General features: G+C 32.9%; 1 protein-coding gene across 1 annotated transcript in view; it reads right to left on the bottom strand.

The window, feature by feature from the left end:
• fry (microtubule binding protein furry) overlaps nucleotides 1-23,558 on the bottom strand; it is a 303,691-nt gene that overhangs the window by 62,581 nt on the left and 217,552 nt on the right. The window contains exons 36-38 of the mRNA XM_089104145.1: nucleotides 19,862-20,022; nucleotides 6,658-6,843; nucleotides 1,524-1,658 (exon numbers count right to left, since the gene is read on the bottom strand). Of these exons, the coding sequence (XP_088960271.1) occupies nucleotides 1,524-1,658; nucleotides 6,658-6,843; nucleotides 19,862-20,022 (482 nt within the window). The remainder of the gene's footprint in view (nucleotides 1-1,523; nucleotides 1,659-6,657; nucleotides 6,844-19,861; nucleotides 20,023-23,558) is intronic.

Raw genomic sequence — 23,558 nt, 5'->3', positions numbered from 1 at the left:
ATATAGGGTTTTTATAGAAAGTGTGGTCATATAGACTTCAAAGGGGGCTCATTGGATTGGTAATCAGACGCTCTAGTGCCCTTTTTAAGAGTCAAAGTGATCAGAGGGCAGCTACCCCCCCCCTCCTCCCCCTCCCCTTAAACATACGTCATATTGTCCCGAAATGCGTCTAATAGAAATTTTGAGACAGACAATCTATTCAAAATAGTCTAAATATCATATAGCAAGGCTTTGGGGTTGAAACAAACCCCATAGACTAGTGGCAAGGGTTGTAAATTATGCCCAGGGGTATTAAAGGTTTTTGTGGAAGGGATTGTTATTTAACTTCAGAAGAGGCTCCGTCTTTCTCCCTGAAAAAGACTATGTCAATATAAAACGAACAAATTTTAACCAAAAAAAACTTTTAGCACAAAATAAGTTTTTCTTTAAAAAAAACGAGAGGAGAGGAGGTGGAAAAAAAAAAAAAAAAAAAAACTAAAGGGGTTATTTACCTGATTAAACAAAAAAACTTTTTGCACAAAATAAGTTTTTCAAAAAAAGTAGAGAACTCCATTGAACCAAAAATGAACAAAAATAGGATCAAATAATCTACAAAGCATACAACTACCACAAATCAAGATTAATAGATAAATGAAACCCAAAACAAACAGAAATTAAAATAAGTCAAACTCAAAACGAGCAGAAATTAATCTGAGTAGGGTTCTAAACCCTATGCTTTCTAAAAGCCAGAATATAATTTGTACTTTACTGAAAAAAATCTTCTAAATGTTTTCACTTTTATAACTTTAAGAAATCAAAAATTAATTAAGATTTTAAGGAATAAGTATCAGCATTATGTATGTTAAACTGATAATACACATTTATTTCATTAAATCCGTTTGAACTTTTTTTCTTCAAAGGACAAATCATACTCTGGATTTTAGAAAGCTTATGGGTTTAGAACCCTACTCAGATTAATTTCTGCTCGTTTTGATTTTGACTTATTTTAAATTCTGTTTGTTTTGTGTTTCATTTATTCATTGATACTGATTTGTGGTAGTTGTATGCTTGGTAGATTGTTTGATTCTATTTTTGTTCATTTTTCGTTTAATGGAGTTCTTTACTTTTTTTTTGAAAAACTTATTTTGTGCAAAATTTTTTTTTGATTATTCTATACACAAAACCGAAAAACGTGAGATATTAACATCTGTCTGAAGTTTTGGCTCGGAACTTCCCGTTTTATCTCTAAGCAAGTACTAAAGATTTGCATTTTTTAAAAGTCGTTAAGGAAATTTATCGAATGCTCACACAAATAAATATAGTTTGCTAAATTGTTTTCGACCTTTTTCTTTTTTTTTTATTTTCCTTTAAGTTTCCAAAGAAATTTTCTGATTATGCGGGAAGAAAGAAGGAGGCCCCCATCTTCTTTATCTTCTTTCGTATTTTATGTAAGGTACATACAAAAAAGATAAACTAGAAATTTAGCTAGAGTAGATGGACAAGAAAGGGAAACCAGAGAAGAGAAGCAAAAAAGAAAAACTTACGTCATTTCTAGAAGGGTGTGCGTCATCACTTGCAGATATTGAATCCCTGAAATTCTCTCTTCCAGCACTGTCGACATCAAGATTGGACAAAGAATGCCGTTGAACTCCCCAGTTGAAGCGATCCATCCCATCTCCCTACGTGATATAAACAATAAGTGTTTTATAAACATCTATAAGGATATCTTGATGTATAGCCAATTGTCAAGTCAAATGTCAAGCCAATAGTCGAATGTCAACACCAAGATTGAACAAAGAACGCAGTTAAACTCCCCAGTTGAATCCCTTAATATGAATATAAACCAAAATTTTATCATTTGACATTTTGGATTTGACATCCAGATAAACCAACAATACATCTCAGAATGTTCTATAAACATCTATAAAGCAATATTGATGAATTGTCAAGTCTCAAGTAAAATGTCAACGTAAAAATTGGACAAAGAATACCCTTGAACTCCCCAGTAGAACCAATCCATACCATCTTCCTAAGTAATATAAATAATCCATTTTGTCATTTGACATTTAAGTAATACAACAATAGGTCTCAGAATGTTATTATGGAGTATCTTGATGATAGATATTTATAAGGATATTTTATTGAATAGTTGCACTCGTAGCACTGGGTGGTTTGTAAAAATTATTTCCATGGAAATAATAATTCGAATTAAAATCAAGTTGCCATACCATCAAGCCAGGGCTAATTGCAGAAAAAGCCTAGACAGATATTCTGAATGAGAGGCAAAGCTGGCATAAGCCTTTTTCAGAATTGTATTAAAATCTTAATACTATTAAATCTTATTACTATTAAATCTTATTACTTAATACTAAAATCTTATAACTAACATTGACAAATCAATAGCTCGCAAATTGCACAAATTGCAGTTAGTCATAATTAAGAGTTTGAAACTCGATATCCCGCAGCAAAAACAATTTGGAAAACAAATTATTTGAAAGAAAATAAAAATGGCTATTTATTTACTCGTTAGTTATCAAATGTATGGCGTCAAAGGATGCAACTGCAAGAGTTATTTCAAAAATTAGAAAAACAAAATATTTGAAAAAAAGTGTCACTTTTGATTCTAAATTTACACGACCTGACAATGCAGTTGCAAGAACATTGCAAGGAAAATTTAGAAGAGGAAATTAATTAAGTGTCAAAGACAGCGCAATGTTTGATACCAAATTTAGTTCGTCAAAAGATGCAACTGCAAGAGTTACTTCAGCAAATCGATTGAAAGTGGCAAAGACAGCGCAATGTTTGATACCAAATTTAGTTCGTCAAAAGATGCAACTGCAAGAGTTACTTCAGCAAATCGATTGAAAGTGGCAAAGACAGCGCAATGTTTGATACCAAATTCAGTTCGTCAGAGGATGCAACTACAAAAGTTACTTCAGCAAACCGATTGAAAGTGGCAAACATAGCGCAATGTTTAATACCAAACTTGGTTCGTAAAAGGATGCAACTGCAAGAGTTGCTTAAAAACAATTGAAAAAGTAAAATATTTGAAAGAAAAAACAAGCGTCACTTTTGATTCTAGAGTTGCACGACCTGAAATTGCAGCTGCAAGAGCATTGCAAAGAAAATGTAGAACAGCAAATCAATTGAAAGTGACAAATACAGCACAATGTTTGATACCAAATTTAGTTCGTCTGAGAATGCAACTGCAAGTGTTGCTTAAAAAAATTGGGAAAGCAAAATATTTGAAAGAAAAAAAAGTGCCACTTTTGATTCTAAAATTACACGACCTGAAAATGCAGCTGCAAGAGCATTGCAAGGAAAATGTAGAACAGCAAATCAATAGAAAGTAACAAATCCAGCACAATGTTTGATACCAAATTTAGTTCGTCAGAGGATGCAACTGCAAGGGTTGCTTAAAAGAAAATAGACAAGCAAAATATTTGAAAGAAAAAAAGGGCCACTCTTGATTTTAAAATTACACGACCTGACAATGCAGCTGCAAGAGCATTGCAAGGAAAATGTAGAACAGCAAATCAACTGAAAGTAACAAATGCAGCACAATGTTTGATACCAAATTTAGTTCGTCAGAGGATGCAACTGCAAGAGTCGCTTAAAAAAATTAGAAAATCAAAATATTTGAAAGAAAAAAAGTGCCACTTTTGATTCTAAAATTACACGACCTGAAAATGCAGCTGCAAGAGCATTGCAAGGAAAATGTAGAACAGCAAATCAATTGAAAGTAACAAATGCAGTACAATGTTTGATACCAAATTTAGTTCGTCAGAGGATGCAACTGCAAGAGTTGCTTAAAAAAATTAGAAAAGCAAAATATTTGAAAAAAAAAAAGTGTCACTTTTGATTCTAAAATTACATGACCTGAAAATGCAGCTGCAAGAGCATTGCAAGGAAAAGGTAGAACAGCAAATCAACTGAAAGTAACAAATGCAGCACAATATTTGATACTAAATTTAGTTCGTCAGAGGATGCAACTGCAAGAGTCGCTTAAAAAAATTAGAAAATCAAAATATTTGAAAGAAAAAAAGTGCCACTTTTGATTCTAAAATTACACGACCTGAAAATGCAGCTGCAAGAGCATTGCAAGGAAAATGTAGAACAGCAAATCAATTGAAAGTATCAAATGCAGTACAATCTTTGATACCAAATTTAGTTCGTCAGAGGATGCAACTGCAAGAGTTGCTTACAAAAATTAAAAAAGCAAAATATTTGAAAGAAAAAAAGTGCCACTTTTGATTCTAAAATTACACGACCTGACAATGCAGCTGCAAGAGCATTGCAAGGAAAATGTAGAACAGCAAATCAATTGAAAGTAACAAACGCAGCACAATGTTTGATACCAAATTTAGTTCGTCAGAGGATGCAACTGCAAGAGTTGCTTAAAAAATTAGAAAAGCAAAATATTTGAAAGAAAAAAGTGCCACTTTTGATTCTAAAATTACACGACCTGACAATGCAGCTACAAGAGCATTGCAAGGAAAATTCCAAGAAAAATAAGTCATTCGGAACCTACAAAACAGTAGCCCGTTGTCTGTTGATATTTGAATTAAAACCAACTTGCTAGACTGTGATGAAAAAGATGAGAACCATGGCTAATTGGAGAAAAAGCCAAGACAGATAGCCGGAGTGAGAGGCAAGGCTGGCATAACCCTTTTTTCAGAATTATATAAAAATGATGTCATTTTACTTGTTGATAGACAGTCCATTTTAGAGCAGAACTAAGGTACATAGAAATGGAGTAGAGGTAATTCAAATAGTCTATCAGTTCTATGAGCCGTTTGAAGGCAATTGGAGACCCCAAATAAAATGTCTTAGAAGATTTATGACTATCCATGTTCACAGAACTTGCAAACGAGTGGGCAACTGAGATTTTTCATATCATATGAGCTTTGCCTACTGGGAAAGCCCACTAGAATTGCAATGGGGATGACCGAGATTTTTTGGCTGACTTATGACAGAGAATGTCCACTGGACTTGTATGCAAAACGTGGGACTGAATTCGCTTGGACTCACAGGAGAACAAGTAACCGAAACCGACATTCTAAATTTACATGACTTGACAATCCAGCAGGAAGAGTATTACATGAAAAATTTAGAAAACTAAGTCATTCGAAATCTACAAAGTCTTTGTGATATTAAAATACTAAATTAAGTTCATCTAAGAATGCAGCAGCAAGTTTGACTAGAAAAAAAAAGGAATTAGAAATTGGCAAAGTGGCGCGCCTACCATAATGTCTTTATGGTATCCCTTTGATAGATCCAGCTTGGGATATACATGCCTATTAGTAAAATCATCAAAAAATACCTAAAAATTGAGATTAGATCTATCCTCGTTAGAATCGAGCAAGAAATGAAGCCGAAAAACAGATCTAGAGCAATCTCATGTTTCGAAAACAGGAGAAGGATTATAAAACAAACTACTTTATTGGTTTCTGGAACCAATTATAAGACCAAAACCCTTCAATCTGGCTCGAAAACCCTATATATAAAACTACCCCCCCCCCCCCCCAAAAAAAAAAGAAAGAAAAAGGTAAGAATTACAATAAAATATCTTTCGATATTTCTTGATAGCTTTTTGCGTATTTACCTAAAAGTTCATTACATTGAAAACTTATTTTTTTAAATTGCCAAGTTATTTTATTTGCAGAAATCATTTAAAAATCAATTTATGGCTTAGAATTTGACATTTATTTTTTAAATACGTATGATTACTGCAAATTATTGCATAGCTAAATACAGCAGTTGTAGGTAAAAGGCTGATTATGTGATGTTTGTATGCACATTATTTTCTAGAAACCGGAAAAAATTACTTCAAAATTGAAATCATTCGTTTTATTATATATTTTAAAACTAATTTATTATTATCAGAAATTTATTATATTTAAATGTAAAAAGTGGTCTTCTCGGCCTGTACCATGACTAGGTTCCATAATTAACTCGGGCGGATAAATGCTTTCCGAAATCTTAATAAACTCCACGCAATTTATTACCAAAAGATCATCCAAATATCTTTTATAACTTGAAAGAGAATTTTTGATATTATCTGGGCTGTCTTTACTTATTATTATAGATTATATACACATAATCTACATAATATTTGGAAATGTAGAACAGCATCTTCACATCCTATTTCTAAATTTGATACGAAAGATGATATTAATCTTACCAGTCAGAAAGGAATCACTTGTTAGTCTTTTATTGCAACAATCCATCTAGTACGTTTTTTTTTTCTATTTCTTATTAATTTCTATTATCAGAATTAATTAATTAATTCACTTTTCCAGACCCTCCCAGGCTTTGGCAGAGAGAACAGTAAATAAAAATAAAGAGCATTACCTCAGAGATTGTTTCTAGAATTTTTGTTCCAAAATATGATGTCGAAATGACAACCATGTTTTGTATATAAGTTAGGGTTTATCTCCCCCCCCCCTTCTAAAAAAAATAAAAGAAAACAACCTCAAAACTGTTTGAAGTAGAAAAACAATTTGCGCTAGTCTTATCAAAGGTAAAGGAATTACTTTTTAGTCTTTTATGACAACAAAAAATCCATCGACTACGGATTGTTTTCCGTTTCTTATTGATTGAGAGCCACAGTAGTCCAAGCCCCACCGGCCTTTGGCCCTTAGGCCGGTTCGAGACGGAAAAAATAAGGAAAATTACCTCAGAGCTTTCCAGTTCGTACTCAAGAAAATCAAAATCTTTAAAGACACGAAGCTGTTCCGTAGCAATCGAGTCGTCGAACTTGGAGTCACCAGAGTGGTCATTTCCTTGAGCTGATACCTCGTCCATCGAACTAGCCAATGAAGACTGGCGTTCGAGAGGGTCTGAACCTTGACTAAATATAACCTAAATAGTAAACACTCGATTAGTTCAAGCTAAACCTCAGCAGAAATTTACCTTTTCTTAATTTCATTGTAAAACTTTCCTTCTTTTTTATATAGAAACAGGACTTAGGGTCTAATGTTTTCAGAAGTATATAATAAAAATTTCAACTTAGTAGTAACAATTGAATCCTTTTCTATTAGATTCATCACTGTAACTTTCATATCAAGGTTTATTTTGAGAAACGTCTGGTTCTAAATTTATAACGTTCTTGTTACATATGATTCTTGATCATAATATTCTAGTTGAAAAACACATAGAAAATGTCTATAGAACTTCTGACAATTCCTTAAAAAAAAATTAGGTTTAATATCTAAGATAATAACCACAGCAATGAAAATTTTCCCAATCTCATAATTTATGAAAATCTCAAATCTTATGGAACGTAATGTTCAGTTTTGTTAATCTTGAGATGTCATCCTTATACTTTCGAATTGTGCTGCTGGTTCTTGTATTTCTGACAGATTTTAGCATCAAATGGTCAACTATGTTTTTTGATGTTCTTTTTGTCACTAAAAAAATAATTCTGTATTAAATATTCTTCATGTTATTGAGAACTGATGGTTTCCTATAGAATCCTGAAGTTAAACCAGTTGAATTTCTGATTTTCCCGGTTTCTATATCACCATTTTTTGCATTAATTTTTACTTGTTATTTCATTAACAAATTCTATTTATCCGAGCAAATTTTACTTATCCAAGAATTTCTCACTCTCAAAATCTTTATTTTCGATGATTCAGATTTTCGTTCATATACAGGCAATTATATAACTTTAACAAGACATGGGTTAATTTTTCAGGAGTGCCTCCTTCTTTGGGAAGGAGTGCCTCCTTTTTCCAAAACGTTTCAAATAGAGGCAATGGGCTTTTGTGACCTGAGTCTCAATACAGTTTGGCAAGACCGCCCATAATAAGACCTTTTCTAACTTGAAAAAGACCTTTATTTCTAACTTTATTTGTTCATTAGAAAACGCCGTCGTGATAAGGAACGCAGATTAGCTCTTAAAAGGACCGAGAAGGTTCCTGGATATCACTCAAATGGGTGTTTTCATTTTTATAGGACATTGGAAAAGTTGTGTGAGTCTTTACTAATGTTACTGATTAAGATGTTATGAGTAGTAACAAGGTCGTACCCATGTTTTTGTTCGGAGGGAGGGTGTATTTCTTTAAGGGGGTTACAAAAAAACTTTAAAAACCGCATCAAAAAGTGTGTTTGAACGAATTTCTGTTACGTTTTTATAAGTCAAAATAAAATTAGGGGAGGTCAAACCCATTAGCCCCCCCCCCCCCTATATACGGCCTTGGGAAGGAGGTTTCACTAAAAAAGAAGCACCAATGTGAAAGCTTATTACTGAGAAGACACATAAACATGATAATGTTAGAGTATATTTTGAGCTTAAAAAAAAGCTTAAAAGTGCCATGGATAGTCTTTTTTACCATAATTGAAGATCATAGGTGACTTTTGAAAAACTCGGCAACAATTGACGTTTCAAACACAAACAGTTTTAGGATGAGAAGAAGAACAAAAAATAGTGTAAAAAAAGGAAAAAAAGTGTCAGAAAAAAAAGTAAAAAAGGAAACGAAATCATGCCATGCAAGTCAAGAAACTAAAATTGCCAAACTTAAAAAGCCTCCATTCATCATTCTTCTAAGTTAAATACCATACACTTAAGGGTTTTCTGTGGTTGATTTTTTTCTATAAGGAATATTCAAACCTATAAAATACATTGCATTTATAAGTACCAGCGAGGTCGATGCCAACATTAGAGGGCCCCTTCACTGGAAATTAATAAAGAAAAAAATTCATCATGCGATCACGAGGGGGGGGGGGGCTTGAATGAGCTTCTCTCCTGAAATTTTGTTTAGTCTAAGTTTAAAAAAAAACACACACACACACATAAAATTATAGTGATTCCATAGGGTTATCACACTACACAAAGTCTGTAAATACGTTAACTTGTATCTATTTTGTTGATTATTTTTGGTAACCGATAATAAACAATTTTATATACATAAGCTCTCACAAAGCTTTTAATTAGCTTGAACTGAAGAATACCCTACACTAAAGAGTTTTATGTGGTAGATTCGTACCTATTATAGGTTTGTAATAGTTATAATAGGTACTACACTTAAAGAGTTTTATGTGGGTGTTTCGTACCTAATATAGGTTCATAGGTTAATGGGTATTTATTATAATTATAAGGAAAACTTAAACCTATAAAATGCATTGCATTTACAGGTACCAGCGAGGTCGGTGCCTACATTAAAGGATCACTTCACTGAAGGTTAATGAAGTAAAAAAAACTCACAGAGGAGGGGCGGGGGCTGGAACGAGCATCCCTCCTGAAAATCTGTTTAGCCTATTTTTTTCAAGAAAAATATAATAATACAGAATTAATTTTAGCGAGGTAGTTTTGAAATACTTACGAAACATATTCTTATAAGGCTGCATTGTACGACAGTCTGTCGTCGACAGAACACCTTTTTAAGATTTTACTCAAATAAGATAACTCAAATATTTGTGTTTAAAATAACCCTAGTACACTTGAATTTTGACGGTTAGCCAAATTATCATTATATAGCCAATAGCCAATGTCATTAATACAGGTTTGAATTGAAGAAAAGAGAAGAGTGTGACAAAAGTGGGTATACATTAGGGGGAGGAGCAACGAAAACAAAGTAATAGACTCATTACGATTTCATTAAATGTATAAACGAGTAATATATCTTAAGGAGCATTAAGGGTAACATACGAACGGATAAATACCCAGAAATGCCCAGATGTATTCATCAAAAGTAGGAAGAGGGCATATTATTTGCAAATTATACAGTAATAAGATCTTGCGGGGTGAGGACTCGTTACCGAAGGCTCAAATTTATTACATGATAGAATAAAGGTTCGATTTTTGAACCCTTATACCGCCTGACATCGAGATTCACCTAATCTACTTTAGGCAAATCTGCATACATATATATATATATATATATATATATATATATATATATATATATATATATATATATATATATATATATATATATATATATATATATATATATATATATATATATATATATATATATATATATATATATATATATATATATATATATATATATATATATATATATATATATATATATTTGTTCCGGGAAGGGTGTTTTTGTTGTTGGGGGGGGGGGGAACATTGCAAAGTGTGACAAAACTTGTTTACATGGAGTTTTGTTACTTTTTTACGAGTCAGGCGAAAATTTCGAGGGGGAGGAGAGGGGTTAAACTGGTTAAAGGTGTAGATAATTTCGGAGACCACACTGCCTTTCCATGACGATAAATAAAAGTTCAAATAGGGATAAAATCCTTTTAATAGACAGTGTTTTTTATAACAGTGATAGAAATTCACAAAAATACCAGATATTTCGGTCACATATACAGTGACCGTCATCAGAGTTTTACCACTGATGACGGTCACTGTATATGTGACCGAAATATCTGGTATTTTTGTGAATTTCTATCACTGTTATAAAAAACACTGTCTATTAAAAGGATTTTATCCCTATTTGAACTTTTATTTATGGTTAAAGGTGCAAACCTACTTTTGTGCTCCGTTATTATTAGGATTGAATAATACTAGGCCCGAGAACTACAACATCTAAAGATACTGTGATGTCTTATACGAAATCAAGGTGACAACCTGCCAACCACAGTCTTTGCATTTGACCTTAGCAGGTCAAGCTAGGCTACCCCTAATAGTGTTTTATCACTAAATCAAGTAATCAATTCCTAATTAGGTTAATTTTTATATTCAATTCACAATGAGCATTTTATTAAAGAAATGAATATTAACTGTGAAACAGAGTTTTCCTTTTTTTAACAATTGCCATTTTCTGTCCATCACTCTAGTAATTACGCTCTTTTTTTTCTTTTATGTAATATCAGAACTTTTCGTCTGATTTACATCATTCAATAGACAAAGAAATAAAATACATTGCATTTTTTTAAGTTTCTGTCATTTCAATAGTACTGGGCATCATTATTCACCATACTGCGTTGATAGAAAAATTTTGGAAAACTCATAAGCCTCTGTTTTTTTATTTATTTCAAATTTAAGCTCAAGATGAACCATCAAATCCTCCCAATCTTTATAATCTGTGCATCAAATTACCCTCTTGATTATCAATTAGCCAAATTAGCAATTGCCCAAATCAAATTAACTAAATATAGGTGTTTTCGAAGACCACACTGCCTTTTCATGACGTCCAAATAGCAGTTAAAATAGGGATAAATCTTTTTATTTGACAGTGAAAAACAATGATAAATATTCTGGATATTTCAAACATATACACAAAAACCGTCATCAGCAGACAAACATCAGCAGAAAAACGCAGTTTATTTGCTGATGATAGTCACTGTGTAGGTAATGAAAATATCCAGAATTTTAGTCATTGTTTTACACTGTCTAATAAAAGGATTTTGTCCCTATTTTAACTGCTATTTGGACGTCAAATGAACTAAATTAGCCAGGATTAGCCTCTTGAAAAGACTTATTATTTTTTCCTGTCCCCCTCAACACAAAATGTACAAGAATAGTTTCATACCCTTCAGGATGAATCTAATTAATCAATAAATTTCTGTTTAATCGACTTTTGTCTGAGCAAACAAATAAAACAACTTAAATTGGGTATACAGGGTATAAAATTGTGTTATGTAGTATTTGAGCTAAAGATACTGAATCGTTTTTGTCTTAATCATAACTGCTGTTCCCACTACCCTACCATCGATGAGTCAAATACGCCTCTGAAGATGAATAAGTGGATGAAAACCGACTAAGATGATATTTCTCATCCGCGAGCCTTTTATTTCTCACAATCATTTTAGTAGTATGGGGTCTATTCGTTTAAGCAGAGCTCTAACTCGATGTACTATTGCAGTTGCTAACACCTTTTTTTGGCATCATTCCAAGAATATGCAAACCGGTTTCCGGGAATTTCGAAACTTTCAAGAATGAGGCGTTGCCTGGTATTGCGTAATCATTCTTGTTGTCTGTAAAACAATACAACGAATACAAGTGGACCTATATTCCGATTTCCGAGAACTTCTTGGCATGTTTCTGAGAATTCCAAGAATGACATGTTATCTGGTATTGCGTAATCATTCCTGTTGTCAGTGAAACAATACAACGAATAAAAGCTGGACCATATCCTGATTTCCGAGAATTTCTTGGCATGTTTCCGACAATTTGAAACAAGATGCGTTATCTGGTATTGCGTAATCATTCATGCTGTCGGTGGAAACAATACGTCCTGTGATAGCCCTCACATCTGGTCCTTTGAGACAACAACAGAGCCAACAATATTTTTTAGCTTCTAAGCTCCATTGACTTTATGAAATTTATGTCTGATGTATGAATCGAACGTGAGACCCATTATTCCCAATGGTAAAATAACGACAAATTACTCGATTGAGCTAACAGGTAATATATGCTAATATGCTCTTATAACTACATTCTAGGCAATCAATGTATTGTTTCTGCGATGCCAGCCAACTAATGTGAAGCGTCACAATATCGTAACAAATTAATTGCGCAATTGATTTCTCAATTGGAGTTGGATATGTGGTAAATAATTTGGCATCACTCCATGAATCCGCATATCACAGTGATTTGAGATGCTTGCTGGACAGACATATTCTTTTGATGGTTAAAGAAAATTGTTTCAATCTCCAAAAATTGTAATGACTATAACCGAGTAGGTATCCCTTTGTAACGCAATGGTCCTGAGCACACCGGTTTTCCATTGCCAGGCTTGCAAATAGATTTGGGTCCCCAATTTCTCTTCAGGGCCCCATGTCCCCTCCAGGGTCCAAATACCCACCCTCCATTTTTTTATTGTGGATATTTTTTTTTTGGGGGGGGGAGGAGGAATTAAATTTTTTGGGGGACCTGGATTTTTTTTGGATTTAGAATTTCTTGGTATATTTCCGAGAATTTCAAGAATGATGCGTTATCTGGTATTGTGTAATTATTCATGTTGTCAATGAGATAATACAATACATCCTGTGACGCCCTCACATCTGGTCTTTTGAGACTCAGATACTGTGGCAACCCTACCCCGATGTACTACTGGAGCTACTAACAATATTTGGCATCATTCCACGAATATACATCCTAGTTTCCGAGAATTTCTTGGCATGTTTCTGAGAATTTCAAAAGTGATGCGTTATCTGGCATTGCGTAATTATTCATGCTGTCAGTGAAATAATACAATACATCCTGTGACAGCCCTCACATCTGGTCTTTTGATATAACATCTGAATCAACAACATTTTTAGCTTCTAAGCAGTTTTCCATTGCTTTTATGAAATTTATGTTTCATTTTTGGGACTTGGAATTATTTTTATTTTTTTGGACTTGGAATTTTTTCGGGACCTAGAATTATTTTGGGACGCCGAAAATTTGTTGGTATGTTTCCGTGAATTTCATGAATGATGCGTTATCTGGCATTGGGTAATCATTACTGTTGGACAGGCCAACATGTTATGGCAGGCCTATGTGGTTTAAGAAATTATCTTATTCATACTGTCAGTGAAACAATACAATAAATCCTGTGACAGGCCTCACATCTGGTCTTTTGAGACACAGATACTGTGGCATCCCTACCCCGATGTACAATCGGAGTTGCTAACATTTTTTTCGGCATCATTCTAAGAATGTACATCCTGGTTTCCGAGAATTTCTTGGTATGTTTCCGAGAATTTGAAGAATAATGCATTATCTGGTATTGCGTAATCATACATGTTGTCAATGAAACAAAATACATCCTGTGACAGCCCTCACATCTGGTCTTGTGAGATAATAACTGACTCAACAACATCTTTAGCTTCTAAGCAGTTACCGTTGATTTGATAAAATTTATGTTTTTTTTGGGACTCAAAATCATTTTATTTTTTTTTTTGGACTTGGAATTTTTTGGGGACTTAAAATCATTACGGGATACCGCGAATTTTCTGGTATATTTCCGAAAATTTCAAGAATAGTGCATTATCTGGTATTGAGTAATTTTTCATGTTGTCAGTAAAACAATACAATGTATCCTGTGGCAGCCCTCATACCTGGTCTTTTGACACACAGATACTGTGGCAGCCCATACCCCAGTGTACTATTGGAGTTGCTAACATCTTTTTTGGCATCATTCCAAGAACATGCATCCAGGTTTCTGAGAATTTCTTGCCATGTTTCCGAGAATTTCAAGAATTATACGTTATCTGGTATTAAGTGATTATTCATGTTGTTCGTAAAACAATACAATACATCCTGTGGAAGCCCTCACATCTGGTCTTTGGAGACACAGATACTGTAGCAGCCCTACCCCGATGAACTATTGGAATTGCTAACAACTTTTTCGGCATCATTCCAAGAATATACAGCCCGGTTTCCGAAAATTCCTATGGTATGTTTCCGAAAATTCCGAGAATGATGCGTTATCTGGTATCGCGTTATCATTCATATTGTCAGTGAAACAATAAAATCCATCCTGTGACAGCCCTCACATCTGGTCTTTTGAGATAGCAACTGACTCAATGACATTTTTAGCTGCTAAGCAGTTTCCCATTGATTTTATGAAATTCATGTTTTTTTGGGACTTAAAATTATAATGGGATTCCGAGAATTTCTTGGTATGTTTCCGATAATTTCAAGAATGATGCCTTATCTGGTATTGCGTGATTATTCATGTTGCCAGTGAATTAGTACAATATATTCTGTGACAGCCCTCAAATCTGGTCTTTTGAGACCCATATCCTGATGTACTATTGGAGCTGCTGACGCCTTTTTTTGCATCATTCCACGAATATGCATCCTGGATTCCGAAAATTTCTTGGCCTGTTTCCGACAATTCCAAGAATGATGCATTATCTGGTTTTTCGTAATTATTCATGTTGTCAGTGAAACAATACAATACATCCTGCAACAACTCTCACATCTGGTCTTATGAGATAACAACTGACTCAACAGCTTCTAAGCAGTTTCCCATTGATTTTATGAAATTCATGTTTTTTGGGACTTAAAATTATAATGGGATTCCGATAATTTCTTGGTATGTTTCCGATAATTTCAAGAATGATGCCTTATCTGATAGTACGTGATTATTTATGTTGTCAGTGAATTAGTACAATATATTCTGTGACAGCCCTAGAAATCTGGTCTTTTGAGACCCATATCCTGATGTACTATTGGAGCTGCTGACGCCTTTTTTTTTGGCATAATTCCACGAATATGCATCCTGGATTCCGAAAATTTCCTAGCCTGTTTCCGACAATCCAAGAATGATACATTATCTGGTTTTTCGTAATTATCCGTGTTGTCAGGGAAACAATACAATACATCCTGCAACAGCTCTCACATCTGGTCTTATGAGATAACAACTGACTCAACAACATTTTAAGTTTCTAAGCAGTTTCTCATTGATTTTATGAAATTCAGTTTTTTGGGACTTACAATTTTTTTTTTTGACTTAAGAGTTTTTTGGGGGCTTAGAGTTATAATGGGACGTCAAGTATTTCTTGGTATGTTTCCGAGAATTTCAAGAATGACACGTTATCTGGTATTGCGTAATTATTCATGTTGTCAGTGAAATAATGCAATACATCCTGTGAAAGCCTTCACATATGGTCTTTTGAGACGCAGATACTGTGGCAACCCATACCCCAATGTACTATTGAAGTTGCTAACAACTTTTTTGGCATGATTCCAGGAATATGCATCTTGGTTGCCGAAAATTTCTTTGAATGTTTCCGAGAATTTCAAGAATGATACGTTATCTGATATTGCGTAATCATTCATGTTGTCGTTGAAACAATACAATACATCTTGCGATAGCCCTCACACCCGGTCTTTTTTCAACAGCATTTTTAGCTTCTAAGCAGTTTTCATTGATTTTATGGAATTTATGGTTTTTTTGGGACGTAGAATCACCATTTTTTTAGGACTTATAAATTATTTTGGGACGCCGAGAATTCCAAGAATGATACATTATCTGATATTGCGTAATTACTCATGTTGTCTGCTGTCATCTATTAATTTACAGTTATAGATGGCACTGTTTTTATTTTCCTACCCAAGTGCTACCACCTTTTTTCAATAGAGTTATAGATGACACAACAACTGATTTTTCACTTACCGTACAATATATTAACTGATTTAGAGTTAGGTTCGTTTGGGCTCAGTAAGCGTAAGGGAATAATTCTATTTTCCTATTACTTGGATAGGAAAATAAAAAAAAGGTGCCATCTATGACTGTAAATTAATAGATGACAGCAGACAACTTGAATAATTACGCAATACCAGATAACGGATCATTCTTGAAATTCTCCGAATTCTCCGAAACCGATTTACCTATTCTTGGAATGATGCCAAAAAAGGTGTTAGCAACTCCAATAGTACATCGGGTAGGACTCTGCTTAAACGAATAGACCCCATACTACTCATTTTGGGTACAACGACATATTTACTTTTTATATATTTACGTGTGACCATTGTTTTATCAAATTCGGAATAAAATTCAATTTTTTGTATGGCTTTTGGTACCTGATTAAAAAACGTATTACTTACCTTATTAATAATAAAAGAAATCAAGTTTCAACTACCTTTACTGTAGATTTGTTTGTATTTTACAGGGAATGGGTTTTGTACATGGAGAGTTGACTTTAAGGCTACTGCCTTCAGTGATTTAATCACTCCGTATAAAGATTAAGTTGTGACAAAAGGTGGCCAATTTTTTCAAGCACAAACGACCAAGCGATGTTACCATGTAAATTCTACCAACTGATTAAAAACAAGATTGGGGGGGGGGAGTCCTAGAAAATTCCTCGCAAAAGGGGACTTTCCTTAATACCTCTCTTAAATATATATGCCAATTTAATGTAAAATATAAATTTAAATTATAAATTAAATTTTAAAAATTTAAAAATTATTTTAAACATATTTGAATATACATACTGATTTTAAACATCCTATTTCCGGTCAGAGAAAATAATCATTCAACTATGATCGAAAACATGGGTGCTCTGTATATTCACCTATATATCTGTTCTTTTCCACGGGCGATGAGAAATCCGGCTACCAAAGGGAAATTAGACTCTTATCATAACCTGGCTTTGGGTTAGCATTAGCTTATGCTCAACATGATACAAATTTAGAACACGCATAAACCAATTTTAAGAAGCACAAAATAAGCCACAAACAGTAAACTATTGTAGTGAATGTGCTCTAAACCGCAAGTCATTTTTGAGTTTTGTTTTGCCACGGTGCAACGTGACATTTTACCTTCGTTGCTCCATCTTGATTTGAAGGCCAATGCTCACCAGACTATACAAATAAGAAAGTTTAATGGCTCAGGACAAAAAAAGAGGAATTGAAAATGGTGGGTAAATTGGAATAGAATCTTTCAGGATTTAAAAAAAGGGATATAAACACAATCTCTAAGGAGCTAATTAAAAAATAACGAAAAGCGTTAGAAACGGAATTTCTCATAAGTTAAAAAAAAAGTAAAAAAAAGTAAAAATAAAAGTTAAAAATAATAAAACCAAAGAATAACAAAAAAGTTAAATAATAAAAAAGTTTTTCAGCATTAAAAGTTTACAAATTAAAAATTGAGAAGACAAAAATTTGGTTTCCAATTATGAAATAAACACTCCATTGTCGTCAGAGCACGAATAATGGAAAAAATTCAATTTTAGTTTCAATAAACTGTCTTAATTTGATGGTCCAATGCAAAAAGGATCAATCCGACCTAAACTCGAGAGATTATTTTCCAACCAACATTGGTATTAATCTCCAGCTGATGATGGCTATCGAATGTATGGCCATAACATGCAGCTGAAGGAGATTACGATTTTGTTGATACATTATATTCCCCTTTCAAAAAAAAAGAAATTAAAAAAAGAATCCATGATGAAAGCAAAAAAAATATTACTCATCGTTATGAAGCACTTAAACAGAGAAATTCGAACGCAAAATTGGGCACGTGGCCGAAACAAACCGTTACTAAATGTTTTACTAGAAATTTTCGGAAATCTTTATCTTTTTTCAGTTTGAGTTTTAAGTATCTGTCATGTTTTCCGAAAGCAGACAGTTCTTACCAAACACGTTTTTAAGTTTCAGATTCTATTAAATTTGCCGTTTCTAAACATTATTTCCTATGAAAATTGAGTTTAAAGTTAAAACCCTAAAAGACTGAAAATATAAATAGCATTATTGTTTTTAATGGATTGAGAGAGGGGGGGGGGGGGGTATTTTTACTTTCATGGTCACTAAATACTTACAAGGAGTTAATCACAGAAATATAGCACATTAGCAGCAGTTGTAAGTAAAAAAAAACAAGTCGAGTTTTGGAAAGTTTTCACAATTTTATTCAGATATCTGGCACAGTTTATTTCAAAGCGTTGGCAACGCTGCTCGGATATCTCTTTGAAATTAATTAGTATTGAGATGAGTAGATAGGTTTCTGTAAATATAGGGATCAAATAAGGAACTGGTAGTTTACAAGGTTTTGAAAGTTTGAAAAGTTTTGGGTCTATTTGGGCGAATTTGACCCTTATTTGGGCCTATTTATAAATATATATATATATATATATATATATATATATATATATATATATATATATATATATATATATATATATATATATATATATATATATATATATATATATATATATATATATATATATATATATATATATATATATATATATATATATATATATATATATATATATATATATATATATATATATATATCAAAATATTTTCCGTACTCAATTTTTCTTCGAAAAAAAAAACAAACTAGAATAAACGACTCAAGAATAAGACAGATATAGTGCAAACTGTTTCTTTCAATCTTACTATTTCTATTATACATTATCATTAATGTTTTAACTCTAACAAAATTCAAAATAGCATTAATATAACAATTAGTTGAGTTCTAGTACAGTTACAGTTAACTCTACTAAGAAGTATAACTAATTGGTTGGAGTCCTGGGTTACGTGTCTAGTTTACACAAACATCAAACAGAGATCACCGCCTACAAAAAAAAATAATTATATCCTCATAAGCTTATCTTTTGGAAACTAATGTCCTAAAGTTTATGTTATAGATGAAATATATATATATATATATATATATATATATATATATATATATATATATATATATATATATATATATATATATATATATATATATATATATATATATATATATATATATATATATATATATATATATATATATATATATATATATATATATATATATATATATATATATATATATATATATATATATATATATATATATATATATATATATATATATATATATATATATATATATATATATATGTATATGTATGTATATATGTATATATATATATATATATATATGTATATATATATGTATATATATATATATATATATATATATATATATATATATATATATATATATATATATATATATATATATATATATATATATATATATATATATATATATATATATATATATATATATATATAATTGAAGGCACGCTAAAGATAATTGCAATATCTTCCGTGTAATCGAGCTTAATAAATCATATAGACTTATGCTCTTTACTACAAGTAAACTAAACGGTATTTCTCTTAACAAATGACAAATTGCAATGCCATTGTTGGTATCTAGGAATCATCCAACGGTGGGAAGATAATTATAATTCTTTTTTTTTGTGGGTTAAATAATTTCTGTATAAATTTGTCCGATTAATCTAGGTATTCGGGAAATTCGTGAATATCAGCCATTCTAGAAATTATCCGAGCTTCACAATTTAATAGTTTGGCTTTTTGTTTACATTTTTTGGTTTTTGTTTTAAAAACCAATTGATGGTCTTAGAATTTTTAAAGATATTTCCATTATAAGCCCTTTAAAAATAAAAAAAAAGAAATTACCGAAGGACTTTTGGGGACACCAACTTTTTGACCACAAGAGGTCAAAAGGTTGACTAGAGATTCTCGAACTTTGCCTTGACAAAGCCATGGTCTCTTCCAGCCAGATAAAGAGTTACCATCCGCTGAGCCAAGGGAGACAGATCTTCGTGGACTAGCATTACCTATAACATACAAGAAATATAACAGGAAAGAAAACAGAAAGAAAAAAAGAATTAAAAGAAAAAGAGAAAAATGAAAAGAGATCCTATTTTACGGGATCTTAAATTATTTAATAAAGTTTTCTGGTTAGGTTTAATAATTACCTCAAAATAACTCTCGGCCGTTCCGAGAGCCCTATAACTGAATCAAATTTAAAAGTTAAAAGTCCAAGGAATTTTTCTTTTTAATTGCAATCAGAATACGTGGGTTGTTTGAGTACAATATTTTAAGCAGTTGGCATGTCTTGAAAGGCATATGTAATGATGGTGATAAGGGAAGAAAGTTGGGAAAGCAGATATATATGCAGAGTTAGTTGCAAAAACGATTAATAATTCTATGCTATTGCAACAGCTTTTAACGCTTGATTTCATTATCTGGGGTTCCAACCAACACATAATATACTAACCTCTGTTGGTACCCTCTTATGAGTTATTCGGGAGTAGAGATACTCTCTTACGAGCTATCCAGGGCTACACTGGCCAAAGAGTAAATCCAATTCAAGTTTGGAACGCGTATAATAAATGTCGTCTTATTAGTTTTTGAATCACCGGGTCCATAAATAATGTGCAATACACAGCTATTTCTTATTAAGTTTAATCACTAAGCTTTACGCATGTGCTGAGTCTGTCAGTATTCAAAAAAATGGCTTTGATGGAGTAGACCCTACTGGAGACTGTTCAGATGAAAGTGCAACGCCAAACAAACCTGGCTTTGGAGCATTCTTCTTCGTTCACGTAACCAGACTGAGCTACGTGACTATGTATACGTCTTGTCACCCTGATGAAAGGTGGTACAAGCTTAGAAAACTACTCAAAAAGGGACGAGTTGGTGTAATTACAGAAGACAACTTTCGGCACCATGTCAAACGTTTACTAAAAGCATCAGACAAAGGATGGATGGAAATAAAAACTATGTGGTTAAACCAATAACTGCAAACTTTGCACAAAGAGATAGCATAAAATAGGCGGCCCAGTAGCGCTGCCTATAACATCAGCGACGGGTCATTCAATGGGGAAATTGAAATTCCTAGGGTCCTTTTAAAGAGACAAAAGTGTCACCATGTCAAACGTCTACTAAAAGCATCAAAAAAAGGATGGATGGAAATAAAAACTATGTGGTTAAACCAATAACTGCAAACTTTTTGCACAAGAAGATAGCATAAAATAGGCGACGCAGTAGCGCTGGCTATAACGTCAGCGAGGGGTCATTCAATGGGGAAATTAAAATTTCTAGGGCCCTTTTAAAGAGACAAAAGTGATTAGAGGACAACCAGCCCCTTCTCATGCCCTTCTTAGTTGTCAACCCCTCAAACTTGATCAACATTTTGAGATAACCATTTTGTTCAAAATTATCGCAAGATCAAATACATATTATAAAGGGGATGAAATGACATCCCACAGCCCCTGGAGCAAGGGGTGTCAACTATGCAATGTGGATATTGTTTACATATAGGTATTATTGTTTGAAAGGGGGGAGGAATGCACTAACTGCATCCCCGGTGTCAAAAGAGCGTATCAACAATATCTTAAGAATGGTTAGGGACATTGTCAGGGAATCATGAGGGGGATGTTGAATCTAATCAAAGACTCTATTTACATCAAGGTTGTCAAAATGGCGTAGGATATCTGCAAGAAGCTCAGGAACGGCTAAGGGTATATCAGGTTAAAACTTTCAGGGAATATTGCTTAATCAAAAGAGGGCCCTTGTGCATCCAGATTTTCTAAAAAAAAAAATGTATCTCCGATATTCCAAATGCGTCTAAGGGTATTTGGTTGAAAATTGCAGCAAATACTGGGAGGGAAGGATGGGTGGGTGTTGAACTAAAATATTGAGTAGAAACTTTCAGGACATGTTGAGGGGGATATTGAACTAAATCAAAAGCCCCTATGTACATACAGGTGGTCAAGATGGCGTGTCTAGAAGAAGCATGGGGACGGCTGAGCTATGGACAAATTTCAGAGAATATTGAGGAAAATGATCAAATTAATTAAAAGACTGAATGTGCATCCAGATTCTCAAAAGGGTGTATGTCCGATATCCCAAATTTAGTTAAGAGTATGAAATTCAAAATTTCAGGAAGTGTTGAGAGGGACGTTGAACCAAGACAGGTAATCAAGAGGATATATGTCCAATTGCTGAGGAATAGCTCAGAGTATTAAGTGGAAAACATTCAGGGGATGCTGGACTAAATGATTAGATATTACGCGCATCCATATTCTCAAAAGGGTGTATCTGCAACATAAATTTGGCGAAAATGGTCCACATGTTTCATATGTGTAACCTCCTGGTTTCGCTAGGCTTCTTTTTTTACCAATGCACTTGCGCCCTGTGAAATTTTTGAGATGTACAAACTGTCTCAACATTGGGATCAACAGTCCTAAGAAATTCAGAATTTTCTGGTAGAAAAACATATTTTTTTTTGCTTTCTCTTCAAGTTCTTTATTTTTTTTCAATAGGACGTGAAGATTTAAAAGGAAATGAAAACTTCGCTTTTCATAGATTTACTAATTTTGACTGTAAGTAAGCAGACACCCTAAAGTACCAAGGCTATTGCTTTTTCAAGTTAAAACTAGCAAAATATTTTTCTTAAATATTCGTTTATTTTTATGGCCCTAATCGATTTTTCAATAGTTTTCAATGGGTGTCTGGTTTCAGATCCAATTGAAGCTTTATTTTTCATAGATATATAGATTCTGACTAAAGGTTAGGCGCTTGTGCATCATTAACCTTTGAATTAATCTATTACTTTTGGGGGAGATTTCTCATTAACAGTTGGGTCATAATTCAAAATAAAGTCAATGCAAATTAAGCAGACTTTGCATATAGTCTAAGGCCATATTTGACAAATTATTCTCCCCGTTCCCTCCCAATTTTATTAAATATATTTTTTTACTTAAACAATAATTATTTCAGTCTTTGAAATAATTCCAAAATGAACCGAGTGGGAATCGAACGCTAGACACCCATGTGGCAGACATTCTACCTTTGAACTACGGATGGTTAATGTAAAACGGTTGAAATTTGCTATGTCTAGAAAAGCTTCAATGACACATTCAGACTTTACTATAATTATGCACGCTATTTGCAATATTTTAAAGGTAATACCTGCAGCCATGCATGTGTTTCGCTTTAATGGAAAAACACAACAAACACAATAGTATAAACACAACAACCTTTGCCATAGCCGAAAATACCACTTTGAACAGGTTATATGTAAGTGCTTGACGTCTTTTCCTCTAAAATAGGAACGTAAAACAATTGAAACACAACAGGTGTTACCATGACTATTTATACTATCTGCAAAAGTTCATAGGTAATATCTGAAGTCCAGGATGTGTTTTATTTTCAAGTAGAAACGCAACAGATTTCAAAATGAGTATGCATGCTACTTGCCAAATAAATCTGCAGTCATGGACTTCTTTTCCTTTAATTGAGGAACCAATAAATGCAAGAGTAGAAACACAATAGCCTTTACCATGACTATACATGCTATTTATAA

The sequence above is a fragment of the Artemia sp. Qi Xiang Cuo genome, chromosome 18, assembly GCF_049724085.1.
Source record: "Artemia sp. Qi Xiang Cuo chromosome 18, ASM4972408v1, whole genome shotgun sequence".
Lineage (NCBI taxonomy): Eukaryota > Metazoa > Arthropoda > Branchiopoda > Anostraca > Artemiidae > Artemia > Artemia sp. Qi Xiang Cuo.
The sequence above is the reverse complement of the archived record's forward strand: the minus strand, read 5'-3'. Positions and strand labels throughout refer to the sequence as shown.